Source organism: Podarcis raffonei, chromosome 3, assembly GCF_027172205.1.
Source record: "Podarcis raffonei isolate rPodRaf1 chromosome 3, rPodRaf1.pri, whole genome shotgun sequence".
Classification (NCBI taxonomy): Eukaryota; Metazoa; Chordata; class Lepidosauria; order Squamata; family Lacertidae; genus Podarcis; species Podarcis raffonei.
The window spans coordinates 88,333,216-88,355,004 of NC_070604.1; the positions used below are offsets into that span (position 1 = coordinate 88,333,216).

At 40.5% G+C, this 21,789-nt stretch overlaps 1 protein-coding gene across 4 annotated transcripts in view; it reads right to left on the minus strand.

Annotated features, from left to right (window-relative positions):
- Positions 1 to 21,789, minus strand: part of KIF6 (kinesin family member 6) — a 157,021-nt gene that overhangs the window by 49,068 nt on the left and 86,164 nt on the right. For all 4 annotated transcript variants that reach the window (XR_008329668.1, XR_008329667.1, XM_053382935.1 and 1 more), the window contains one exon: positions 13,131 to 13,186. Coding sequence is in view for 2 of the 4 variants with exons in the window: in XM_053382935.1 (XP_053238910.1) it covers positions 13,131 to 13,186 (56 nt within the window). In the remaining 2 variants the exon portion in view is untranslated. The remainder of the gene's footprint in view (positions 1 to 13,130; positions 13,187 to 21,789) is intronic.

A 21,789-nucleotide genomic window follows, 5' to 3' on the forward strand; every position in this document is an offset into this window, starting at 1 on the left:
TACATTCTTACAGAAATGTACCTTTTGATCCCAATAATGTGAACTGTAGACACATTATTTTGATCCCAATGATGTGAACTGTTTTGAGTGAACCCTGCCCAAAACTGACCTTAGCACTGTGCTAACATTTCTCTCCACAACTAATTATATTTTATGAAGCCTCACCAAACAAGCTGCTAAAAATATTCCCACAGTTGATACCAAATCATTTTTTCCAAAGGAGTCATTCTTTATTTGGAGATAACAGTACCAATAAAATGCTGAATGCTGAATCTCCACATGTTCTGGCAAAAAAAGTAGTTTTGGGGAATTGAGGAATTCACTCAGCATGCAGCTAGCTGTCATTAGGACTGTGATAAATCTGGTGGTTTTGGCCTCGGTTCCTGGATAAAAATACCATCCCAAGGTATGGAAAAGAGATGAAACTAACAAAATTAGTGTGCAGACTTCTGATGGAAGACACAAGATAAGGAATTATTGTGAAGATAAAAATAAGGAGGAGGGGGGGGGATGAAGGAGAGCCTGGCCTGTTTCAGTATGAACTTTAGAAGGAAGATTAGCGTGGACACTGATTTAAATTCATGGATCTCTTATGGACTTGCATGTCCCTGATTAAGGGCTCAGGGGTGGGGAGTGAGCTAACGGAGCCCTGTTAGCTCACTCCCCACCCCCAAGCTCTTCAACAGGGTGGCAGTGAGTGGGAGAGACTGGGGAGTACCCAAACGAGTGCTGGGCAGAGGCAAATAGACTGTGCACGCTGTTCACCAGCTCTGCTCCCTCTCCCCCCACCCCTACTGTCTCTCTGTTGCATGGTTTGAGGCGGGGGGGGGGTTGAGCCAATAAAGGGATATGGACTGTGTGCACATAAACATGCTTGCACACTCCCCAGCTCCTCTACCTCTCCCATCCACTGCAGCTCTGTTGCCAGGCATGGCAAGGGTTCAAGGCATGGCAGGGAAGGGAAGGGCAGGGGGCACCAGAGGTCTAATTGGTTCTGGGTAGGTCTAACTGATGTTCCCAAGTTGTCCATCTTTGAAGTAAATCCTATTAAACCAATGGACCCTGTTGGGTGGCCTCATATCAGTTTCTATGGATAGGAACATTACCGGGAATAACATTTTCTCTGCCATGCTTTTTGGGACTGCAGTGGGGACCTCCACAGTGACAGAGCTTCCCCACTTGCCAGAAGAGATCAGCAGAGGGCAGTGGATGGGGATGACCGCCCAGTCCTAAAATCTTTGAGCAGCTCGGGGGGGGGGGGGTAGGATTGCAGCCTTCATGTGCATAGGATACAGCCTAAGACAATCAATCCACTCTCTTAGCCTCAGCAATGTCCCCCAGCAATATGGGATATACAATATTACTCCTTAACCTTTTAAGATTGTTGCAAAGATTAAGCATGCAGTAACATATTGTGAAGTGCTTTGAAAACTCCAACATTCTATATCAATGTGTTTGTGGAATGCTCTCTCCAGGGTGGTTTGTCTGACATCTACTTTGAGGTCATTTCAGTGCCATGTGCAGATATTTTTTATTTCCCCAGACTTTTAAATATTACATTTTATTCCTCCTGTATGTTTATTGTACGCCTAATTGTAAGCCACCCTGTACATACACATCTACATATACGTACGTATCTTTTACTTTTAAAAAGCTTTTAAAATACAAAACCTCTGGCTTTGCATCACAACAGACAGGAGATAATGGAAACCAGAGACATTGCTTCATATGTTCAGGAAAACAAGAGCTGTATTCAACTAATGTTTAACCAGAGCCTATGTCTACTGAACTTACTGAACCTAAGTTAATCCTGATGTACTGCAAAATCCATTAAGACCAAAGGACAGTGGTGTCTTTGCACCCACAAAGGCATGGCCACCATGCGTAGAATGTTAATGGAAAGATAGTAAACCTTTTCCTTTCCAGAACCTTGCTCGTCTGTGCACTGGTGAGGCCAGGATCCACAAAAGACAGAAGGTTTCTTCTTCAGCCTATATAGCACCATTTCTTTTTCTTCTTCTTCAAACCCTGGCCTTGTCTTGGGAGGCAAGACAGCACCACTATAGACTTGTCTTAGCAGTCAGCTAAACGAAAAGAGGAGCATGGCACACTAAGTTGCAGAGTGACTTGCTGGGCCAAAAGAAGTTGGCAGCTATGCCAGCTCACTGTTAAAATGGACAAAGCATGGAGGAAAGGAAGAATGTAATGATAGAGTGGCTGATTCAAAATGTAAGGCTCAAGAGGGAGGCTGTCCACTTGTGCAGAGCACCAAATACTTCTATAATGAACAAAGGAAGATTTCTGTGTGTGCTGGGGGTAGGAATGCTGCACTACAGAGCCATATGAAGGCCTGGGGTGGTGCTCTTTCTCACCCCACTTGGGAAGCAACTACAATGGCAGCGCCACACTGCACTCTGCTAATACTACAACAGAAGTATTTATGGATACAAGGCATTCAATCCAAGTTCAGGGACCGATACACTTTCTACCTCCTTTTTAAAAAAATAATGGTCCATAGGCAACACACACACGGTCATGTCTAAATGTTTTTATTTTTACTTCCCTGTGATAAGCCCAAGTTAGGTGATGGCTCCTAAGCAGCTGTTATCTGCATTCCCTACCAGTTTTTCTAGCCAAGCTTCAGAACTGAGCTTTAGATGGAGAAACATCACCAACTGAACTCCTTAAAGAAAGCAGCTTGCCCAGCCCAGCAGAATCTATTATTGACTTTGGCATAGTGTATTTTGGTCCCTCCAGCACTGTGTGGAAAGGAATAGTATGGTCCAAATTACTAGCAACTTTTAGGTCCAACATTGATGCAGGCAACAGATCCTTCAGTTTCTTTTCAGCTTTATATTTCTATGGTTCTGCATGGGCCCTAATAAATTAGAAGCATGTCAATATTTTTTTTCAAGTGAGAGAGACAGCATCTGGACATTGTCCCTTAGTTGTTTATCACATCTGTTTGTCCTTGAATTAAATATAGAATTGGCCCATTACCATAGTTTAAAAACAAAAAACAAAAACCACAATGCCATATGGCTAAGGGTTCACTGTCCTTTAAGTCAATTACATATTCATGCTGATGCTGCAGGCTAGTCTTAATGGCTCCAGATGAATCAAGATACGATTGATTTCTGTTTGCATTTTTATTATTTGATTATTTCTAAAGAATAGTAGAAAAAGAAAGGTGCTTACTCTACAACTCTGAACACAAAAAATGCATTATGTGCTGCAGAGTAGAAAGAAACTGTACTTCAGTCCAGCACACCAGCTTAAAGTCTACTCTCCACACAGTTGCTTAAGTGTGCACCTAAAAATGTAATGTATGTTGGCAGAGCCAATGTGCTTTTAATCACATTGTGTGTCTATACATACATACATACACTTAGGAGATCTCGGATTAGTTATATCTATTCTGTGTATGTGATGAACCTGGGTTTGCTTCTATCTGCAAGGACAGAAACCAGAATGAAGGTCTCCTGACTCCTCTCATACTCAACAGTATCTGTGATGGATAATTTTATGGACCAGAATGAAACACCTAAAGTGATTAAGATGATACATTTTTGTCTATTGTCTGAACTTTCCCTCTTTTCCTATATACTTAAATCTTCGTCAAGTATAATGGTTACTTATATTAAGTGGTATTTTTTGGATGAAAGTTGCTATTTCAAATATTGGGCCATAGCCACTCTACTTTGGGTGTTCTAATGAGAAGTTTTCAACATGAGGAATCCCTTTCCCGCAAAACAAAGCACCACACAGCAGTCTTTGAATTATTTTAATATGTTTTCTGTAATATATGAAATGACAAGTGCTTCTCATCTTGAACATTCATGTGTCTTGTCCCTTTCCATCAGGACCAATGGGTGTTTATTTGTGATGTAGGGGTGATTCCCCCCCCCCCAGGAGTGAATGGTTAAACCTCCCCTCCTCACATGCTGTAGTCTGAACCTGGATCAGATGCCCTTTCACTTGGTTTAAACTCTTTTACAAATGGTTATTCTATACTATATTACCAAAGAAATGCTACTCCTAAGATTTAATCATTCCAATGAACTCTAAAAATGAGGCCCTTCTAAAGTAGTTACATTCCATGGGAAGTCCTAGAATAAGTACTGGTGATGTTTCAAAGCCAGCTGACTATGTATGTGGATTTAAAGCCATTTCATAACTTCTGGTAGAGAAGGAAAATACGATTTAAAAAACCAGCTCAGCTCAATCTTAGCTATAGTTCAGTAATGACGGCCTTGTAATATAGGAATTTATTGTGCTGTAGACTGTTTTCCTACCATCATATCCAGAAACAGCTGTGCCGACAGTGCTAATTCCACATGATTTAAGGTTTAATCAACTTGGAAAACACCAGCCATTGTATTTTATTGCAGCAATTTTGTGAATTCTGCCATGACTATTCATATGCAGGTCACACATACAAAATATCTTCCTGATATGTTGCTGTGTTTTTTAAGGATTTTGACCTATTCACAGTGGCATTTCCATTAAAGCCCAGGGTCTGATTCCTCATGCTGCTTCATGAGAGTGGAAAGAAGAGTGCTATAATAATAAGATTTACATCTGCACTTTCACGGGCACTATGAAATATGCTGACCTTGCAAAGAATATACTTTTGCAAAAGAAGCAAATGCTAATATGAAATTATCCCTGATGATTTCAGAGTGCTAATATATCAGGGTGGAGATACTGCCCATTCTTGTGGAAGGTTAGATCGCTACATAACATGTACACTGGAGTTTCTTGATAAGAGTAACTGATCATCTTGATCCATTGCCTGTCCAGCACCTCTAAAAAAATATGTACTTCAGAACACAGAAATAGAAATACACATCTCTGTGTCCATGAAGGACTTCTTCATGTTGAGGACTGTCCAAGTGGCAGTAGAAGTGTATGAAAAGAGTAGGCCTCTGGCCTCTAAAATGAAAATGAAGTGATACCAGATGCTGAAGGACTCTTTGCGTTCAGAAAATAGATTACAGGCAAAGTGTTTCTATTCTTTTTCTTCCCATTTTCTCATTTATTTTACTGCTAACCTATGGAAAAGCTGCCAGTTACATGAGACTAGGAACATTATTCATAGAATTGAATAACCTTACTGTTCTATAAGTATTAATATATTAATTACATCCAGCCTTAGGGTTCCAAGTTTTGAAACATGATTACTTCTTGCCAGTTATTTTGAAAGGAAGACTGAATTCCAAGTAAAATTTGCAACATGATGAGAGATATACAAAACTTGATTAAAAATTAGGAAAAGCATATTAATTAAATACAAGTTATTAAGGATGGAATCCATACTGTACAAACTTACAGTTACATGGGAATTATCTGTGTGACGCTCAAGCAATTTCCCCCATCCAGTTCCAGCTGGCTGCCCCCAAATCCCATAAAGCAAGGGGAGCTATGATCTGAGCGTAACTATGAAACTGTGCACCTAGTTATTTCTGCTGATTTTCACTGTGGTCAACAGACTAAAGGGCATAATCTTGAAGCAGTAGTAGTCATGGCATATAGGCTGCAAATGATCTGTGAGAAAGTGGGTGTACAATCTCATTTAGCCAAGAAATGGTCTGAAGGCACAAGGCACCATTCTACTGCTGTTATAGTTCATTTATTTATATCCTGCTTTCCCATCACATGATGCCCAGGAGTGGTTTAGAAAAGTCTTAAAACAAGAATAAAAAATGGGATATGCAACAAAACGTCAAGTGCTACTCTTCATGGTGCCAGCCAACCCTTTCCATCCCCAGGATAATCCATTCTATTTATTCTCCTATTTTGATTCTCCGTTATTCCCCCCACTCCACAAACAGAATAGATTTTCTCAGGTACCCATATAAATAGAGGTGGAATGATGGGGAAAAAAGCAAAAAAAAGCAGAGACATCACCTTGCCAACAAAGGTCCATATAGTTAAAGCCATGGTTTTCCCAGTTGTGATGTATGGAAGTGAGAGCTGGACCATAAAGAAGGCTGATCGCCGAAGAATTGATGCTTTTGAATTATGGTGCTGGAGGAGACTCTTGAGAGTCCCATGGACTGCAAGAAGATCAAACCTATCCATTCTTAAGGAAATCAGCCCTGAGTGCTCACTGGAAGGACAGATCCTGAAGCTGAGGCTCCAATACTTTGGCCACCTCATGAGAAGAGAAGACTCCCTGGAAAAGACCCTGATGTTGGGAAAGATTGAGGGCACAAGGAGAAGGGGACGACAGAGGACAAGATGGTTGGACAGTGTTCTCGAAGCTACCAGCATGAGTTTGACCAAACTGCGGGAAGCAGTGGAAGACAGGAGTGCCTGGTCTGCTCTGGTCCATGGGGTCACGAAGAGTTGGACACGACTAAACAACAACAACAACATGATGTTGTTGTTGTTGATGATGATGATGATGAGTAGCAGCGTTATGTGCCCCTTGTGCAGGGGAACTGCCAGCACAACCCTAAAACTGGTGCTGGTTGAAGTCACTCCTACCAAGTCTCTTCTTTTGCATTCCTCCTTGGTTTTTATCGTTTTCAAGATCTCCCTGAGCCTTTTAACTAGGGGAACAATAGCACTTCCCCAGTATTGAATTACTCTTGCAGCCTAGTATCACCATCTACAGTAATTCTGTGGAGGAGTCCATGCCTTTCAGGATTTCTAGCTTGCTGGACTCAATGCCTTTTTTGATGTACAGAATGATGCTACCTCCAGTAAATCCTTTCCTGTCCTTTCTATAGAGTTTATATATTGAGATATAGCCCTGTCCCACTGGTTCTCTCATTCCACCAGGTCACATCTGCTGCCCTTTTTAAAAATTCCAAATGTGCCCACAGGTCCATAGAACCCCATGTTAACAGATAGCCATGGAGAACCACTTGGGGACTGACAAGCTACAAAATCAATATTAAAGTCATGGTAACTCAAAATGAGGGAGAACTTATTTTACTCATCCTGCCCAAATCCTTAAGGCTAGCTCTATTGCACATGCCACTTCAGATTAGATTTTACCAGATAAAATATTTACAGGAATGTGGACCCTTCCTATGGAAGGGCACATGCCTGCTTTAAGCTCATGCACGAATAATCTAAACTATATAATCCTTCTGACATATCAATTCATGCAATACTGCTATCACCTTTCTTGGGGTACTCAGTTCTGAATAATGAGCTCGTGCTTGAAAAGGTGTGTCATTCATATCGGCAAAATATGAGACAGAGAGTACAAGAGACTTTTTCCAACTTGTCAACAAGTTGCTTTAAAATGTTACTTCGCTGGGTTCAGCTAAATAAAGTCAAATGTTCTTCATCTGCTTTTAACAATATAACTGCATACATAATAGGCATAGTATAGCAGACCTAGTAGCACGGAGTGTAACCCTTCAATTGCCTTTGAGGATTCCATGGCTGCATCCAGCGGAGATAAAACAGGCCATGTTTCATTATGCTCGACAAGGCTCCTGTTTATTTCTATATGATCAGAATTTGAGATGGATTAACAATTTGGGAATGTTCATTTCCATAAATATTCCCTTCCCCCAATGCCCCTGTACAATTTCCCAACATTTACACCCTTTCTTCTGTGCTCCCTAATCCATTCCATCTTTCCATCCATCCTCTTATTTACCAGGACAGCTGTGTTTTATTTTCATGATCCTGACTTTCTTATTTTCCTTCATTTCAAACAATGCTTCCACTTGAGTTCGCTACAGTTATTCCACAGAGACAATATTACTAACCACAGATTTTAATAAAAATTACTTCTTCTGATGTCTCACATGCCAGATGGATAAAAAGGACTAGAGGCCTGCAAACCCATACAGGATATTAATAGCAGGTGAAGACACCTGTGATTAATACTTCGTGATTTCTTTCTTGTGACCCAAACACTCTCTCCCCAGTGCATATGTAGGAGAACAAAAACAAAGTTAGAAGTGGATCACGGAAGACTGAAGAAAACAAGTTTTCTTATAGCAGCACAACCAAAATGGATAATACAGGTGGTGAAGCAGGATACATAGTTGAGAATTCCTGAAATGTCATATGAACTGGCAAATGATGAGGAACCAGCATTGAGACAAAGAAGAAGAGCCAGGGAGGGCTGGGAGAAAACACACTCTGAAACTTTGGAGAACTGCTAATGGTCAGTGTATATAATACTGAGCTAGATGGACCAATATTTTGACTCAACAGAAGGCAGCTCCTGAATTTCTAAGAAGAACTATCCTCCTCCTTTAATTCCTTTATTGGTTTCTTAATATTTATGGCAAGACAAGCAATCTGTTTATTGCAACATCTATATACAAAAGACATTGAGCTTATCTTGACTAGGTTTAAAGTAACCCTGCTGAACATTTCTAGACAGTGAAGTACCCACATTCTTTTTCTCTGTTGCTATTAATACAGTGTGACATGACAGTGGGGAATGATGTGTACAATTGTTTTACAATACCTCGTAGTAGTGGTAGATTTTTGATCCTGCATGAATCACCACAGCAATGAAAGAATGTGTCATTCTCATTGACTAGCCAAGATGCATTATTTCTGGAAGGTCTATTTGAACTGAAAGGCTGCTACTCCCACAAAAGTTTGTCTTTCCTCTCTCACTCAGCTTCAATTATAGCACTAAGTGATCTTTGAGCAGAATAAAAGAAACAGCTGCTTTCCTTTGGGCTTTCAAATACCATTTGTGCTCGTTTTTTCCTCTTGGAAAGGTTATACCAATTAGTGGAGTAAACAATGCGCTGGAAATCTTTACTAAAATCTTACATGCATCAAGTGTATCTGCCTACTGTTCTATGCTTTGTATGATCAGCTCATTTGATCACTAACTCAGCAATAACAGAAGAGCTTAGCTGACTTATTTTTAAAGCTCTTTTTCGGAACTTTTGGCCAAGTTCTGTCCTCGTCTAGGCTCTTGATTTCATTGAGATCTCAACAACACTGGGCTCCGCTCTAAGTACTATGACATGCTTTTAAAGTAATCAGTTCTTTGCTAACCTCTGGTGGAGGATTCTGCTTCAGAAAAAATTTCAAGGGGAGGGAATGCACTATTGTGGGCCAACCACCTAGAAAGCCTTTTAAAGTCCTCATCCTTACTTTATGGAATATGGGTAGGATAATCAACTGTATGTTGTCAAAATATCTTAAAGAATGTCCATACAGGTGAGGGTAAAATTGCTTTGGTTATCCAAGCCTTCTAGGATTCTGAATTGTGTGATTGGAAGAATATAGAAAACTCATGAAAAACTGGCACAATGTTCTCCTGTTTAGAAATGTAAAAGTGTATCTATGTGGATATCAAGTTGTCCCCCTGCCCCCATCCATTGTGCTCCTTTTTAGTCACAACATTTTACATTAGTAGCCTCTGAACAATCTTTGAGGGAAGTCCACACAGAATGTTTTAAGAAGTTGCTGCAGTAAAGCAAAGCCAAAGCCTTTGCAAACCTCCTCCTACTTCCTTTTAAGTATCTATTCTTGCTACAATCTTAAAGGGAATGGCAGACTCACAAAGGCTTTTGCAAGCCACCTCCCTTACCTTTAAGACTGGATCTCACATGTTTTTCCTGTCAGCAGCAAATGGGGGGCGGGTCTTCCCCACCCTCACCTCTGCTGCCACCTGCCTGCTCAAGTATGCAAGCTGCTTGTGAGAAGTGCTTTAAGGCAGCTCCCAAGGTTCCATTTTAGCTGAACAGGATGCCATGAGCTGCCCTTAAGCACTTCTCAAAGCAGTTTTTGAAGCACCCACTTTCATTTAAAGGAGAAGGGTGGCAGATGCTTCAAACAGCACTTCTGAGAAATGCTTTAAAGCACACCCCACAGTCCCATTTTGACCGACACAGGATGGGGCCCTGTCTTAAAATGTTTCTCAAAAGTGATGCTTCTCGCCCACTCCACTGCAATCTTTCACCTGCTTGCAGGAGGAGCACATGAGCTGTGCTTTTGAGAAGGCTTTAAACTCCACTCATGAGCTGATGAATGAAGATTAATGTGCTGCTGACTTGGCTGTGAAATACTGTTCCCTGCTGGCAATAGGGTCCACAACCAATACAGGGTTAAACCCTGTCCTCCTGCACATCAGCAGTGATGCCTGTCACCAGTGACATCAACTGATGGCTGGGTGGGCATGGTTGAGGAGGAATGGCCTTGTGGGCCAAATTAGACCCCTTGGCATGCCAAGCCTGCAGGCCAGAGGTTTCCCAATCCTCCTATAGTCTCTTCTTTTAGATTCAAAATAGGAGCATTGTTATTAGTACATTTACATGATATTCTCCAATCTGAGGATAAATATTAAAGGAATCTTTTGAAGCAGTAATTAGTTTTCAGGACTGCAACAGATCTTCACTTTCAGTGCCTGTGAATTTGTTTGTCAAGTTAGGGAAACAATAATATATGACAACAGAGAACTCGTTTCTAATATCTTAGTTTCATTCCAAATGCCACTATATCAGCTGGGACACTTATTAAGTAGCTGCAATGTTTTGTATACCTCTGTTGCAAAATAGTAGTATTTGTTTTCTTTAAAAAGGGGGAAATGATGAGGTATGCATGACAGAAGTTCAAGCTACAGCCAACTGCTGTCTGTCACTATCACAGCAAATCATCAAGACTGGTAAAATGGATTCTATATTGCATCAAGTGGCTTACCAAAAGGTCCTCCTATGACCTTTGTGGTAGAGAATTTTTTATTATTAAGTGTTGGCTGGAAAAATAGAAACTGATACTTATGTGATCTGGCCTTAATTGTGCACACTGGGGCAGCCAGGAATGCTTTAAGGAAACCAAAACAACAATAAAAGTAAATTAAATATATAGCTGTAGGCCACAGATGGCTACAATTCCTGCAGTCTGGTTTTCCAGTATAATTCTGGCAGATTAGGAACCATGCATGGCGTAATGAATGATACTCTGAGTATGCATTCTATATACAAGTCACATTTAGTTAAGTAATGGTCCTATTGTCCACACAATCTACCTTCAGAATCGGGGGGGTGGGGAGGGGTGGACTCTTCTGATAATGGAGATTTATACATTGGTTGTATAGTGCTAGCTTTAATAGACCAAACTTGAGACAACAAGTTAGGTCTTGGGGACATTAGTGAGGTGGCGGGAGGGGGGACTCAGACAACAATGGCTGCATTCCTGTGGCTATTTACAATTGCATTTACTATGTACTAGCAGTATGATCCACCCAAAGATAAGCGTCTAAGTTCTGTTTACTTTAATGGGAAAACTGAGAATGTGCTCAACACTCTCCATCAAAACCAACAGGGATTTAAATGAGCTTATCATTGAGTGAATTGTACCAAGGGGGTTTTCTTGCCTCTGCAGCTGTTTCAGAATTGTTTTAGTACTGTGTAAGAGCTTTGCGATTCTAGCATGCATTTCACTTTCACTTTCTTGCACTGGATTTTGGGACACTATTGAAGGTCCTCATCCTGCTCATCTACAAGCAAACATAGGGGATTCTAGAGTGTGCTGCTGTAACCCACACAATGCAAAGTGTGAAGCTGGTGCAAGAAATCACATATCCCATTGCCTGGCATTACTTATAACCCTCTTGTGGCACATTAAATTTTTTAAAAAATGAATATAATATTATTATTATTATTTATTAAATTTATATACTGTCCTTCAGCCATAGATCTCAGGGCAGATCACAATATGTTGCTACCCATGTAAATATACCCCGTTGTGGGAGAAGCAAATCAATTCCATTGATAGTTAATACTGCACAACATGAAAAATGCAACAAGGAAAGAGAACCCAGGAAGTAGGAGACAAAGAAAGAAATGCCAGCATAACATATAAGCAGGAAGTCCCGTATTAAATTCCTGCAGTGTGTAGCATATACATTACTCAAGGATTGGCACTGAGAAATTCCACTATATAAGTTGACCACTTTCTGAGAACACACACTGAGCAAAATTCTTATTGCTAGAGGAAATTAGTTTGTTATTAGAAATGCAGGTTGAAGACAGAGGTAACATCCAAAGTATGATAGAAATGGTTTGTACACACATTTGCTACATTCTGAGGCATATCTCTTCAGGGCACAGGATGTGTGTTTAAACCACTTCCATCATACTTGTCTGTTTTTACCCCCAAGTTAAATGAGTAATCATTATGCAAATGATACAATCTTTCATCCTCAAAGACCAAGAATTCTGCAACTAGAACACACATTATGGTGTCTAGACAATTTCCGTGATTATTCCTGAGATACTGAAAAATGACTGCACATTTTGGAAACTTGAGAGACTCCTAACCACTTCCCTACCTTAATCACTCTGGACTAAGAATAATTTATTATTTCATTATTACTATTAAGGTTTGTATCTTGTCCTTCCACCAAGGAGTTAAGAGCAGCATCTTATCTGCACAAAAATCAGATGAAAAAGATCAGGCTAAGCAAGCTGTGAGTCTCACAAATAAGCACGGCACACAGATGGACTAGACGATCCTCGGTGTCCCTTCCAACTCTACAATTCTATGATTCTATAGATGAATCTGGACTGCCAGCATTGCAACCCAGTATGCTAACCACTGAACTGGACATGGTTCAGTGTCAAAGATGTAAGTGTCTCCCTTCTCCCCAATGTCCCACCCCCAGAAAAAAACCCCTAGGGAGCCACCAAGATTTTTCAGAAGATAGGTAAGGAAAAGAACAAGATCTGTGATGTCTGCCACAACGTACGTATATACTTGTCACCAGGCCCAATGTTTGAGACAGCAGTGGCTATTTGGCATCTTGATTTTAGCATTCCTGGTTAAAGGTGAGCTTTGGCTGAAAATGTTTATACCTTTGATGGGTCATAGTTATATAGGATGTATTTTGCAACTTGTACAGGTATTATTTTACCAGTACTCTTGTCACCTTACTCAGGACCATACTGTATCTTCAATACACTGCTTCCCAAAGCCCTTGCTGGCTTCCTCTGCAAAACAAAAACCCTTTGATAGTAGAGACTTAAGAGGTGAGTATACAGAAAGATCAGCAGAAGTCATAGCTGGTGGTAACATCCAGCACAGGATAAGCAGCTGATCTTAAAAAACATTTAAAATGGTTTAGCTGATGTAAGCTTGATATGATGACATTGTAACAGAACATGGAAGATTCATGGATTACTTACTGATTTTGTTTCTTATTTCATTTACTTTTTCTCCCATAGATTTTGCTTCAGCAAACCTAGTAAACAAAACAGTGTAGGCTAGTTAGATTACTGTAAAACAGAATTGGTGGCACATACTTTGGTGTCAATAGATCAACACTCTTTTCTACTTGTGGAATATGAGCTCTTTCTTTTATCTTTTAATCTGAGTTCATTCTTGAACAACATTCCAACTGAGATAGTTGCAGGTTCCTCTTTATATTTGCAATTTGCATTTTTTAAAAATTCCATGACCAAATAATGCAAAACAAAACGTTACCATAATCAACATGCATTGTTCATAGATAGTAATGATGAAGAGGCAAGACTTGCGAAACGTCATTTATTATCTGTTTTTTTAAAGCAGGAATCAATGCTCCTCTGTTTGTTTTCCCTCACTCTGCCTATCCAATTTCAGGATCAAGGTAGTGAAACATACTTTTCACTTTTTATGTTTTGTATCCTTTTCACTGCACATTCTGAAATAACACTTTTTTGATACATGTTTCAGGATTCCCACATCCCTTTACTGGGTTGTTGTTTTTTTAAAAGTCCAAGTCCTTATTTGTAACTGGCATTTCTCCGCTTTTAGAATTGTCCTAGCAAATTTCACAATACCTGTGCAATTATTTTAATGTAAAAAACAACAATTATAAAAAATTGGGGTGGGAAGTACAACAACAAACCAATATTAATAATCAACCAAACTAGCTTGGGCAATTTTTGGACATGGTAATTTTATTTAAAAACAAAGAACAAATAGACATTTCTTTCATAGCATGTTTCTAACCTAAACACTACTTTTTTCCAGAATCACCTTTAAAAAGCATCTAACGCACATCTCCTCATTAGGCTTCAGCAAAAAGAAAGCTTGCATGCATACTATTTCGGCTTACTTCAACACATGACTGACTCAAGTGATGGAAAACTGAGGGGAAAACATGCAGGCAGGCTGCAGGAAATGGCACCAGTGACTTGGTAGGCTGCAATATTTTCCTCTATGCTTGTACTCACCTAATTAACCCTCATACTGGTCAGAAGTGCTGAAAAGGCAAACCATGAAAAAAAAAAGATCTAATGACGTGTTTTGCATGGTTATGAGTGTTAACCCAAGTGGTCTGGCAAAACGTGTGCTGGAATTGTGTTCTAACGGCAAAACTACTGTTCTTTATGTGCTAAACTAACAGGCACCAATACTTCCATAGTTTATTAAATGTTCCTTCTTCCATTCTGGTAAATCACTATATTACAACTCTGCAGGTAGGAATTAAGTTTGTGTGATGACTTTTATTAGCAAGACTTCATATCCTAGCTGCTTCCTGGACAACAAGGATCATGCTTTGATAACGTCGCAGATTTAAATTTATGATATATTCTCCACAGAGCTACCACTGAAGACAGTTTCCAAGCTGTAGCTGGGGCAGAATAGAGTGACATTTTTTCTGCTACAGGCAGCGTATTACACCAGTGCTTGCTTGCTTGCTTGGGTGGAACAGGTGACCTATTAGCTTCTAGACCCAATTAAACTTACACAACTCCGAAGAACTTGGGCCTGCACATTTCAGGAAACACTTTTTCCCTACACGGTATGCATTAGTTCAGGTTTTGCCAATATGGCACCTTCCAGATGTTTTGGTTTACAACTCCTATCACTCTCAGTGTGCTGGATGGGGCTGATGGCAGCTGCAGTCCAAAACATCTGGAGGGTGCTAGATTGGTGGAGACTGTTCTAACTACCCAACATCTGTCAGAGCAGGGTCTCCTTGTCTATGGCACTAAACTCCCCATTGCTAAAGTTCAGCATTATGTAGCTTAGGAGTCATATGGAAGGCCCACTGAGATGCATGGGAAGTATTCATTTGCACTTTGGTGGCAATGAATACTCCTGGCCTTAAGGAAACAGCCTGTGCTGTCACTAGTGGCCCTTCCTGCCACTCTTTTTCTTGAAAGTGTAATTCTGTTTTAGAAGGAATACTGTTAGCAGGGAGGGCTAATGAGGAGACCATGGATCTGGTCATTCAAAGCTTTCCTACGGAACTGCCACAAAGAGGCCCAGATTTATCCAAGAAAGTTCAGGAAAATCAAACAAATTATGAGATGAGATGAGGGAGGAAAGAGCACAACCCTCTCTAGTTATTAATATTGTCTTTGTGAAATATTTGAGCCTTTTGCAGTTCTCAGACATTTCTTCTGGGAGGCAATTGCCACAGAATTCAATGTGCAGATATTCTCCCACCAAGATATAAAGTTGGTTGACAATTTCCTTCCTTGCTGATGCTGACATATTCCACTGAAAAGGAACGGTTGTTTTCAGACTGTTGCTTAGACTCTCAGAGTTTCCCACTCTTGCCCGAGAAAGGCTCCCAGCATCAGCTGTTGCTCCCCTAACCACTTAATTGTGGCACTAGGTGTTCTAGAGGAGACGCCAGGGACTCCTCCTGGCCATGTTCATGTGCTTTGTTGCAGGAGACAGAACTCGTTCAGTGGCATTTGTGTTCAACACACGGCATCTTTCACATGTGACAATGTTTGGACATTAGCCAGAGGAATGCTGTTATTGGTGGGTGATACAGAGTTGCAGAGGTAGTTAGCTTTTGGCCATCTAGATGTTGCTGGACTACAACTACCAATGTCCATAACTACAGGCCTGTTGGCTGGAGCTGATGGGAGCTGGAGGTCAACAACATCTGGAGGGGAACAGGTTAGCCACCCCTGTGCTAGGCTCTCAGATGAAATGGCCTTGCCTTTTTCCCCGACTGGTATTACTGTGTTTCTGATGTTACTGATTGGAACGCGTAGGGCCTAATTAGTTACACTGGCTTAAGCTCCAGTGTAGTGGTGACTATGTTAGTTGCAACATAAGACTGTACTTACGTGTTCAGGCTTGCAGTAAAGACAAGTTGCATGCCTCCCTGAAGTCTGAAATTTAACTTCTGGAGAAGTAGGCTAAAATTTGAAGGTTGGGAAACTAGTAACTTACACTAACATATTTTAAAGGCATCCTGAAATCTCCTCAGAATGCAATAGATAACAAAGTGCCAGTGACTTACTAAGGACTGGCAATGAAAATGTTGATCAACGGTCAGGGTTGATGCTGTGCAGTCTAAAGCAACATTTCCCAACCTGTGGGTTGTGATTTGCAAGTGGATTGTAAAGCCTGTCCAAGTGGGTTTGGAGCTTTGTAAGTAAACTCAAAATAATTATTGCAAATGTGGTGACAGTTTGCCAGGTACTCATACAAGGAGTTACAGCTTGCCTCTGATGTGGAAACACTGGAGGCAGCACCTGAACATCAGAGGAAAGCTGTGAAAGTCACTTAAAACAAATCCCTGTACCTTGTGGTGAACCATCACCAGATCTGCTGGCAGGTTTAGTTAATAGTTAAGTGAAGTTTGCTTAATCAGAATAAGAAATGTTATCTTTATCCTGTGTATCCAGAATGATCTGAGATTATGTCTGACAACCATCAAACCCCACATTGACCTACTTGTTAGCAAACTCCACCACCCAGTTGATTCTTGCCAAAACAATCTTTATCATGAATAAAACTATTAAAATATTCATGGCTTGTTTCATATTGCTTGTGTAACCATATGCTTTTAGAATAATTTTTTATAGTTTATGAAGCAATATCCTGAAATCAGATGGCCCATAAACAAAACTTTGAATAACTTTGTAAGTACTATAAATATTTCAACAAATTCCACATTAATAGGGTCATTAAGTAAATTTTAGCTTGGATGCCTCAAGTAATGGTTACAAAATAGGCAAATTTGGAGTTAAAATGCACAAAACTGATGGCTGCTGAAGACCAGAGGTCCTATATTCATGTGACAATAAAACGATGGGTCACCATACCAAGTAAATTTGAACTTGTGGGTTGCATCCTCAAGAGGTGGGGAACTATTGATTTAAAACATATGGGAAGCATCAGGTTGCAGAAGGCTGCACTACTGGGTTGACAGATCTGACTCTCCCTGAGACCGCACAGGTAAGGAACCGACAATGTGAGCCTCCCAATTTCTAGTTCTTCAGTTTGCAGAGGTATTTGAGTCAAGTCTCTAACATTTAGCTTACTTTAACTTTTATTTTAATGTTATCTACACTTAGCTTATACAGATAAACAATCACATAAAAAGGAGGGATTAAAATATGTATTTAAAGATAATTCCCTTGAAATAAATCAAAGATACCTGTGGGATGACTCATTCTGTTTGGGGTTTTGTGGCCAGGACAGTCATGAAATTTTGAATGGTTACTCAGATGTGTATAATCATCATTGTACAGATTGAAGACATAACTATAGCATTTAACTGTTAGCAGAGCCTTGGGTTTAAGTGATTATCTGGGCAAGAGTTGGTCTAGCAGAAGCTATTGGCAAAACCCGCAAGTTCCATTTTTGTCTAACAAAACGAGCAGTGGAACAAAGCTAAGAAATAGCACTTTTCCACATGAGAGGCACAGCTGGGCAACTGTCTCCTCTCAATTAGTCACTTTTTCTTTCAAATTGTAAGCAGCTAGTATCTTAGGACTCCATATCCTTATTTGAAGGATCATTTCTATGGTGAGTAACCAGAGAGGTGTACTCGAAAGTGATTGCTTTAAGAGCCGAAGCCAACATAGATAATTGGGCCATACTCAACACACTGCTTCTGATGTAAACAGAGAAGAAGTTATGGAAATGGTTTGTCCTGGGTTTTGTTTGTTTGTTTGAAGCATTTGCTGGAATATAAGGGATAGCTTGCAAGCTGTGAAAAAGAGACATTTTCTCAACCTGGATTTACAGAGGAGTTGGCTTGATGAGTTACATGACCTAATAAGTTATTTACCAGCCTGCCACAGTTTCCCTGTCTTCCTAGAGGAAAGGACCTAACCCTTTCCAGCAGTCTACCTCTTATTTTTGCCTCTCCAGTCTCCCATGCTCTTTTGAGCAGACACTTCCTGATGGACATCATCTGGCATCAGTGGAGACAGGGGCAGCTGGAGGTGCAGTCTGCAGGTGTGCTGCTGCTGAATGATACTCCAGATGTTGTTAGACTATGACTGCTATCACCCCTGATCATTAGCTATGCTGGTTGGGGCTGATGAGAGTTGGAGTTTAACAACATCTGGAGGACAAGTTGGTCAACCACGTTCTACAGGCACATACACAGTTTAGATCTAGTTGGCCATTCAGCAGCAGCATATTTGGACAACACAGCTGCAACTATCCCCATCTCTACTGCCACCATACAATATCTGATTGAAAAGGTTATGGAGACCCTCTTCCTGGTCATCTAGCATTCAGCAGCCATAGGTAAAGGTAAAGATACCCCTGCCCGTATGGGCCAGTCTTGCCAGACTCTAGGGTTGTGCGCTCATCTCACTCTATAAGCCGGGAGCCAGCGCTGTCCGCAGACACTTCCGGGTCACGTGGCCAGCGTGACAAGCTGCATCTGGCGAGCCAGCGCAGCACACGGAACGCCGTTTACCTTCCCGCTGGTAAGCGGTCCCTATTTATCTACTTGCACCCGAAGGTGCTTTCGAACTACTAGGTTGGCAGGCGCTGGGACCGAGCGACGGGAGCGCACCCCGCCGCGGGGATTCGAACAGCCGACCTTTCGATCGGCAAGTCCTAGGCGCTGAGGCCCATTATTATTATTATTATTATTATTATTATTATTATTATTATTATTTACATTTGTTAATCACTTTTTTAAAGTCTCAAAGCAATTTAACAAGATAAAATATGGCAGTTAAAAACAATAAAAACCAGAAAATTAAACCAATGTATAATACAAAAGACATTGCATTCTGCATTCTTGAAAGACCTACATTGGTTCCCAGTATGTTTCCGAGCACAATTCAAAGTGTTGGTGCTGACCTTTAAAGCCCTAAACGGCCTCGGTCCAGTATACTTGAAGGAGCGTCTCCACCCCCATCATTCTGCCCGGACGCTGAGGTCCAGCGCCGAGGGCCTTCTGGCGGTTCCCTCATTGCGAGAAGCAAAGCTACAGGGAACCAGGCAGAGGGCCTTCTCAGTAGTGGCGCCCGCCCTGTGGAACGCCCTTCCAGCAGATGTCAAAGAGATAAACAACTACCTGACATTCAGAAGACATCTTAAGGCAGCCCTGTTCAGGGAAGTTTTTAACGTGTGATATTTTACTGTATTTTTGGTTTCTATGGAAGCCGCCCAGAGTGGCTGGGGGGGCCCAGCCAGATGGGCGGGGTATAAATAAATTTATTATTATTATTATTATTATTATTATTCAAAATGCCCATCCAATAACATAATAACGAGGACAAGTACTAATCATTACTATCCTCTGCAGCCACCACTGACCCATATATCTATATATATTTTCCTATAAAAAAAATTTGTGCCTCTGTTGAAATGGGCTCTAGCGTACCAAATTTTAGGCCATAATAAATCTGTTATCCATGACACACTTGGTTGTGGCTAACATACCCACCTCTCTGGAATTAGTTAAGCAGTTTGGAAATAAAAAATATAACAGACAAAATTTCAAGTTGCGGATGTTGTTTTGGTATGCACTTTCCTACTTCATCAGATTCAAGAAGGAATGATGGGTTCCTTTAGCCACCTTCTGCAGAGAATATACATTCTACTTGTGGTGCACTGTGGTCTGGATCATGCGCACTGACTGGGGGAGGTGTTGGCAGATAGACAAAATGTTGATGGCAGAGGGTTGGCTTGAATGCCTTTCTGATCTTTTCCAATGCTGTGATTTTACGATTAAGGTTACTGACAAGTTGGAAGCAATTGGGAAGCAAACTAGAAGGAAGATAAGGTGCCTGAAGAGGTAATGCTAGTGTGGTCAGGATTGGTGGGCAATGCCACTCCACCACAGAGTAGCAGAAGGAAATCTATAAAAAGCAGCCATGCAGATATCTCCAAGTGCCACATAACATAAATTGCTCCAGTGGTCTATGGAGGTATCCACCCAAATTTTTTAAAAGGAAACGGGGGAAGAAGCCAAAGAAAGAAAATACAGTGGAATAAAAATAATTGTGAACCCAAAGTCAAGCAGGGAATGAGAAACATGACAATCCTACTGCATATAGTAATACTGGCATAGAAGAGGTTTACATTTAGAAGAAAGTTATGTTAGCTTTGAAATGTGTTGTATATATAATCCTTACTTAGAAATTTGAACAGTGGCTGGGTCAGTGAGTTTCTGTACAAGTGGCGGTTCGGCAGCTATGTTCCAAATTACAGAGTAGATCTGAGAGGAGTTTGTTTTGAACAAGTGTGATGTATTTGGAGTTCCAAACCTCTTTTACTAATGTGTTCTGCAAGCAGCAGCAAGACTTCCTTGCTCTGTTTGTATGGCATCTACAGCAATTTTAATGCACTATGCTGATATTAGAAGTGCAGTGTTATTCTACGCTTGTTTCGTCAGAAAAAGTCCCACTTTGTTCAATAGGGTTTGCTTAAATGTTAGGATTGCAGACTAAATATGATTTGATTCAAAGGTTGGGTTTGAATTCTTGTACTTATTCTGACATGAGATCATCTCAAATAGATGTCCTGAAAACTACCATCTGTAATACCTTAAAAAATACCCTCAGAAATAAGAGAAGAAATGATGGTCTTTTAGAAAAACCATAAGAATTATAGGGCTATATTTCATGCATTATTATTTACATGATTAACAGGGCCACACAATGCATTGTGATAGAAATATAAGGCTTGTCCATACCAGTGTTCAATGTGTGCAGGTGACATTTCTCCCCCCGCCCCTAAGTGCCATGATGAGGTGTCTCGGATAGGTGTTGGTGGAGCTGTTCACAACACACACACACACACACACACACACACACACACACACAAACTATTTCTCAAAAATAAGTGAGGAAGCACTAATTGAGAGGAGAGGAGAGGAGAGGGAAACAACACATAATCCCAATGCATTTCAGCAAGCACTGCCTACTAGTGTGAGTGGGGAAACAGCTACACAGATTTGGAAGCATAGAAAACTGAACGCCCTCATGGACCAAAATATACACACATACACATGGACATAGTGACTCACATACATATTAATGCCTTCGTTTTGACACAACACTGTCAAACTGATAGTTACGTAAATTCATCTAACATGCGGTATCTGCCATGTCACTCATTCTATGTCTCTGATACACAAAATATGAGTATGCACGGCTGACGAAGCCCGGCAGGGTGAAACAAGGTATTATTCCAGGAATCCTTGTCATGTTTTAAGTTCTTTCATCTGACACCAGCATGCAGCAACTATATTTTGCAAAGGCACATGTTAAGATCTTCTGTATCCTTCGTCTGATACCTGCATACGGCAGCTGAATACAACAACCATACTTTGCAAAGGTAGATGTGGAACATTACAAAGAAAAGTTCATCTTATGCAAGTACTGCTCCTTAAAGTTGTTACGTTTGACACTTGTATACGTGGAACACAAAAAGCTTCTATTTGGACATTATGTATATAAGAATTGATCTATTTGTATTTCCTGTTCTAAATGTTGGTCTTTAATTGCTTCTACTCAATTAGATAATGTGAAAAGAGTTATGTTTATATGATGTATAAAGAATTTATATAGTTAAACACAGCCAGTTACGTTGTTGGTATATTTGTTCATTTTGACACAGCCATAGCCTCTG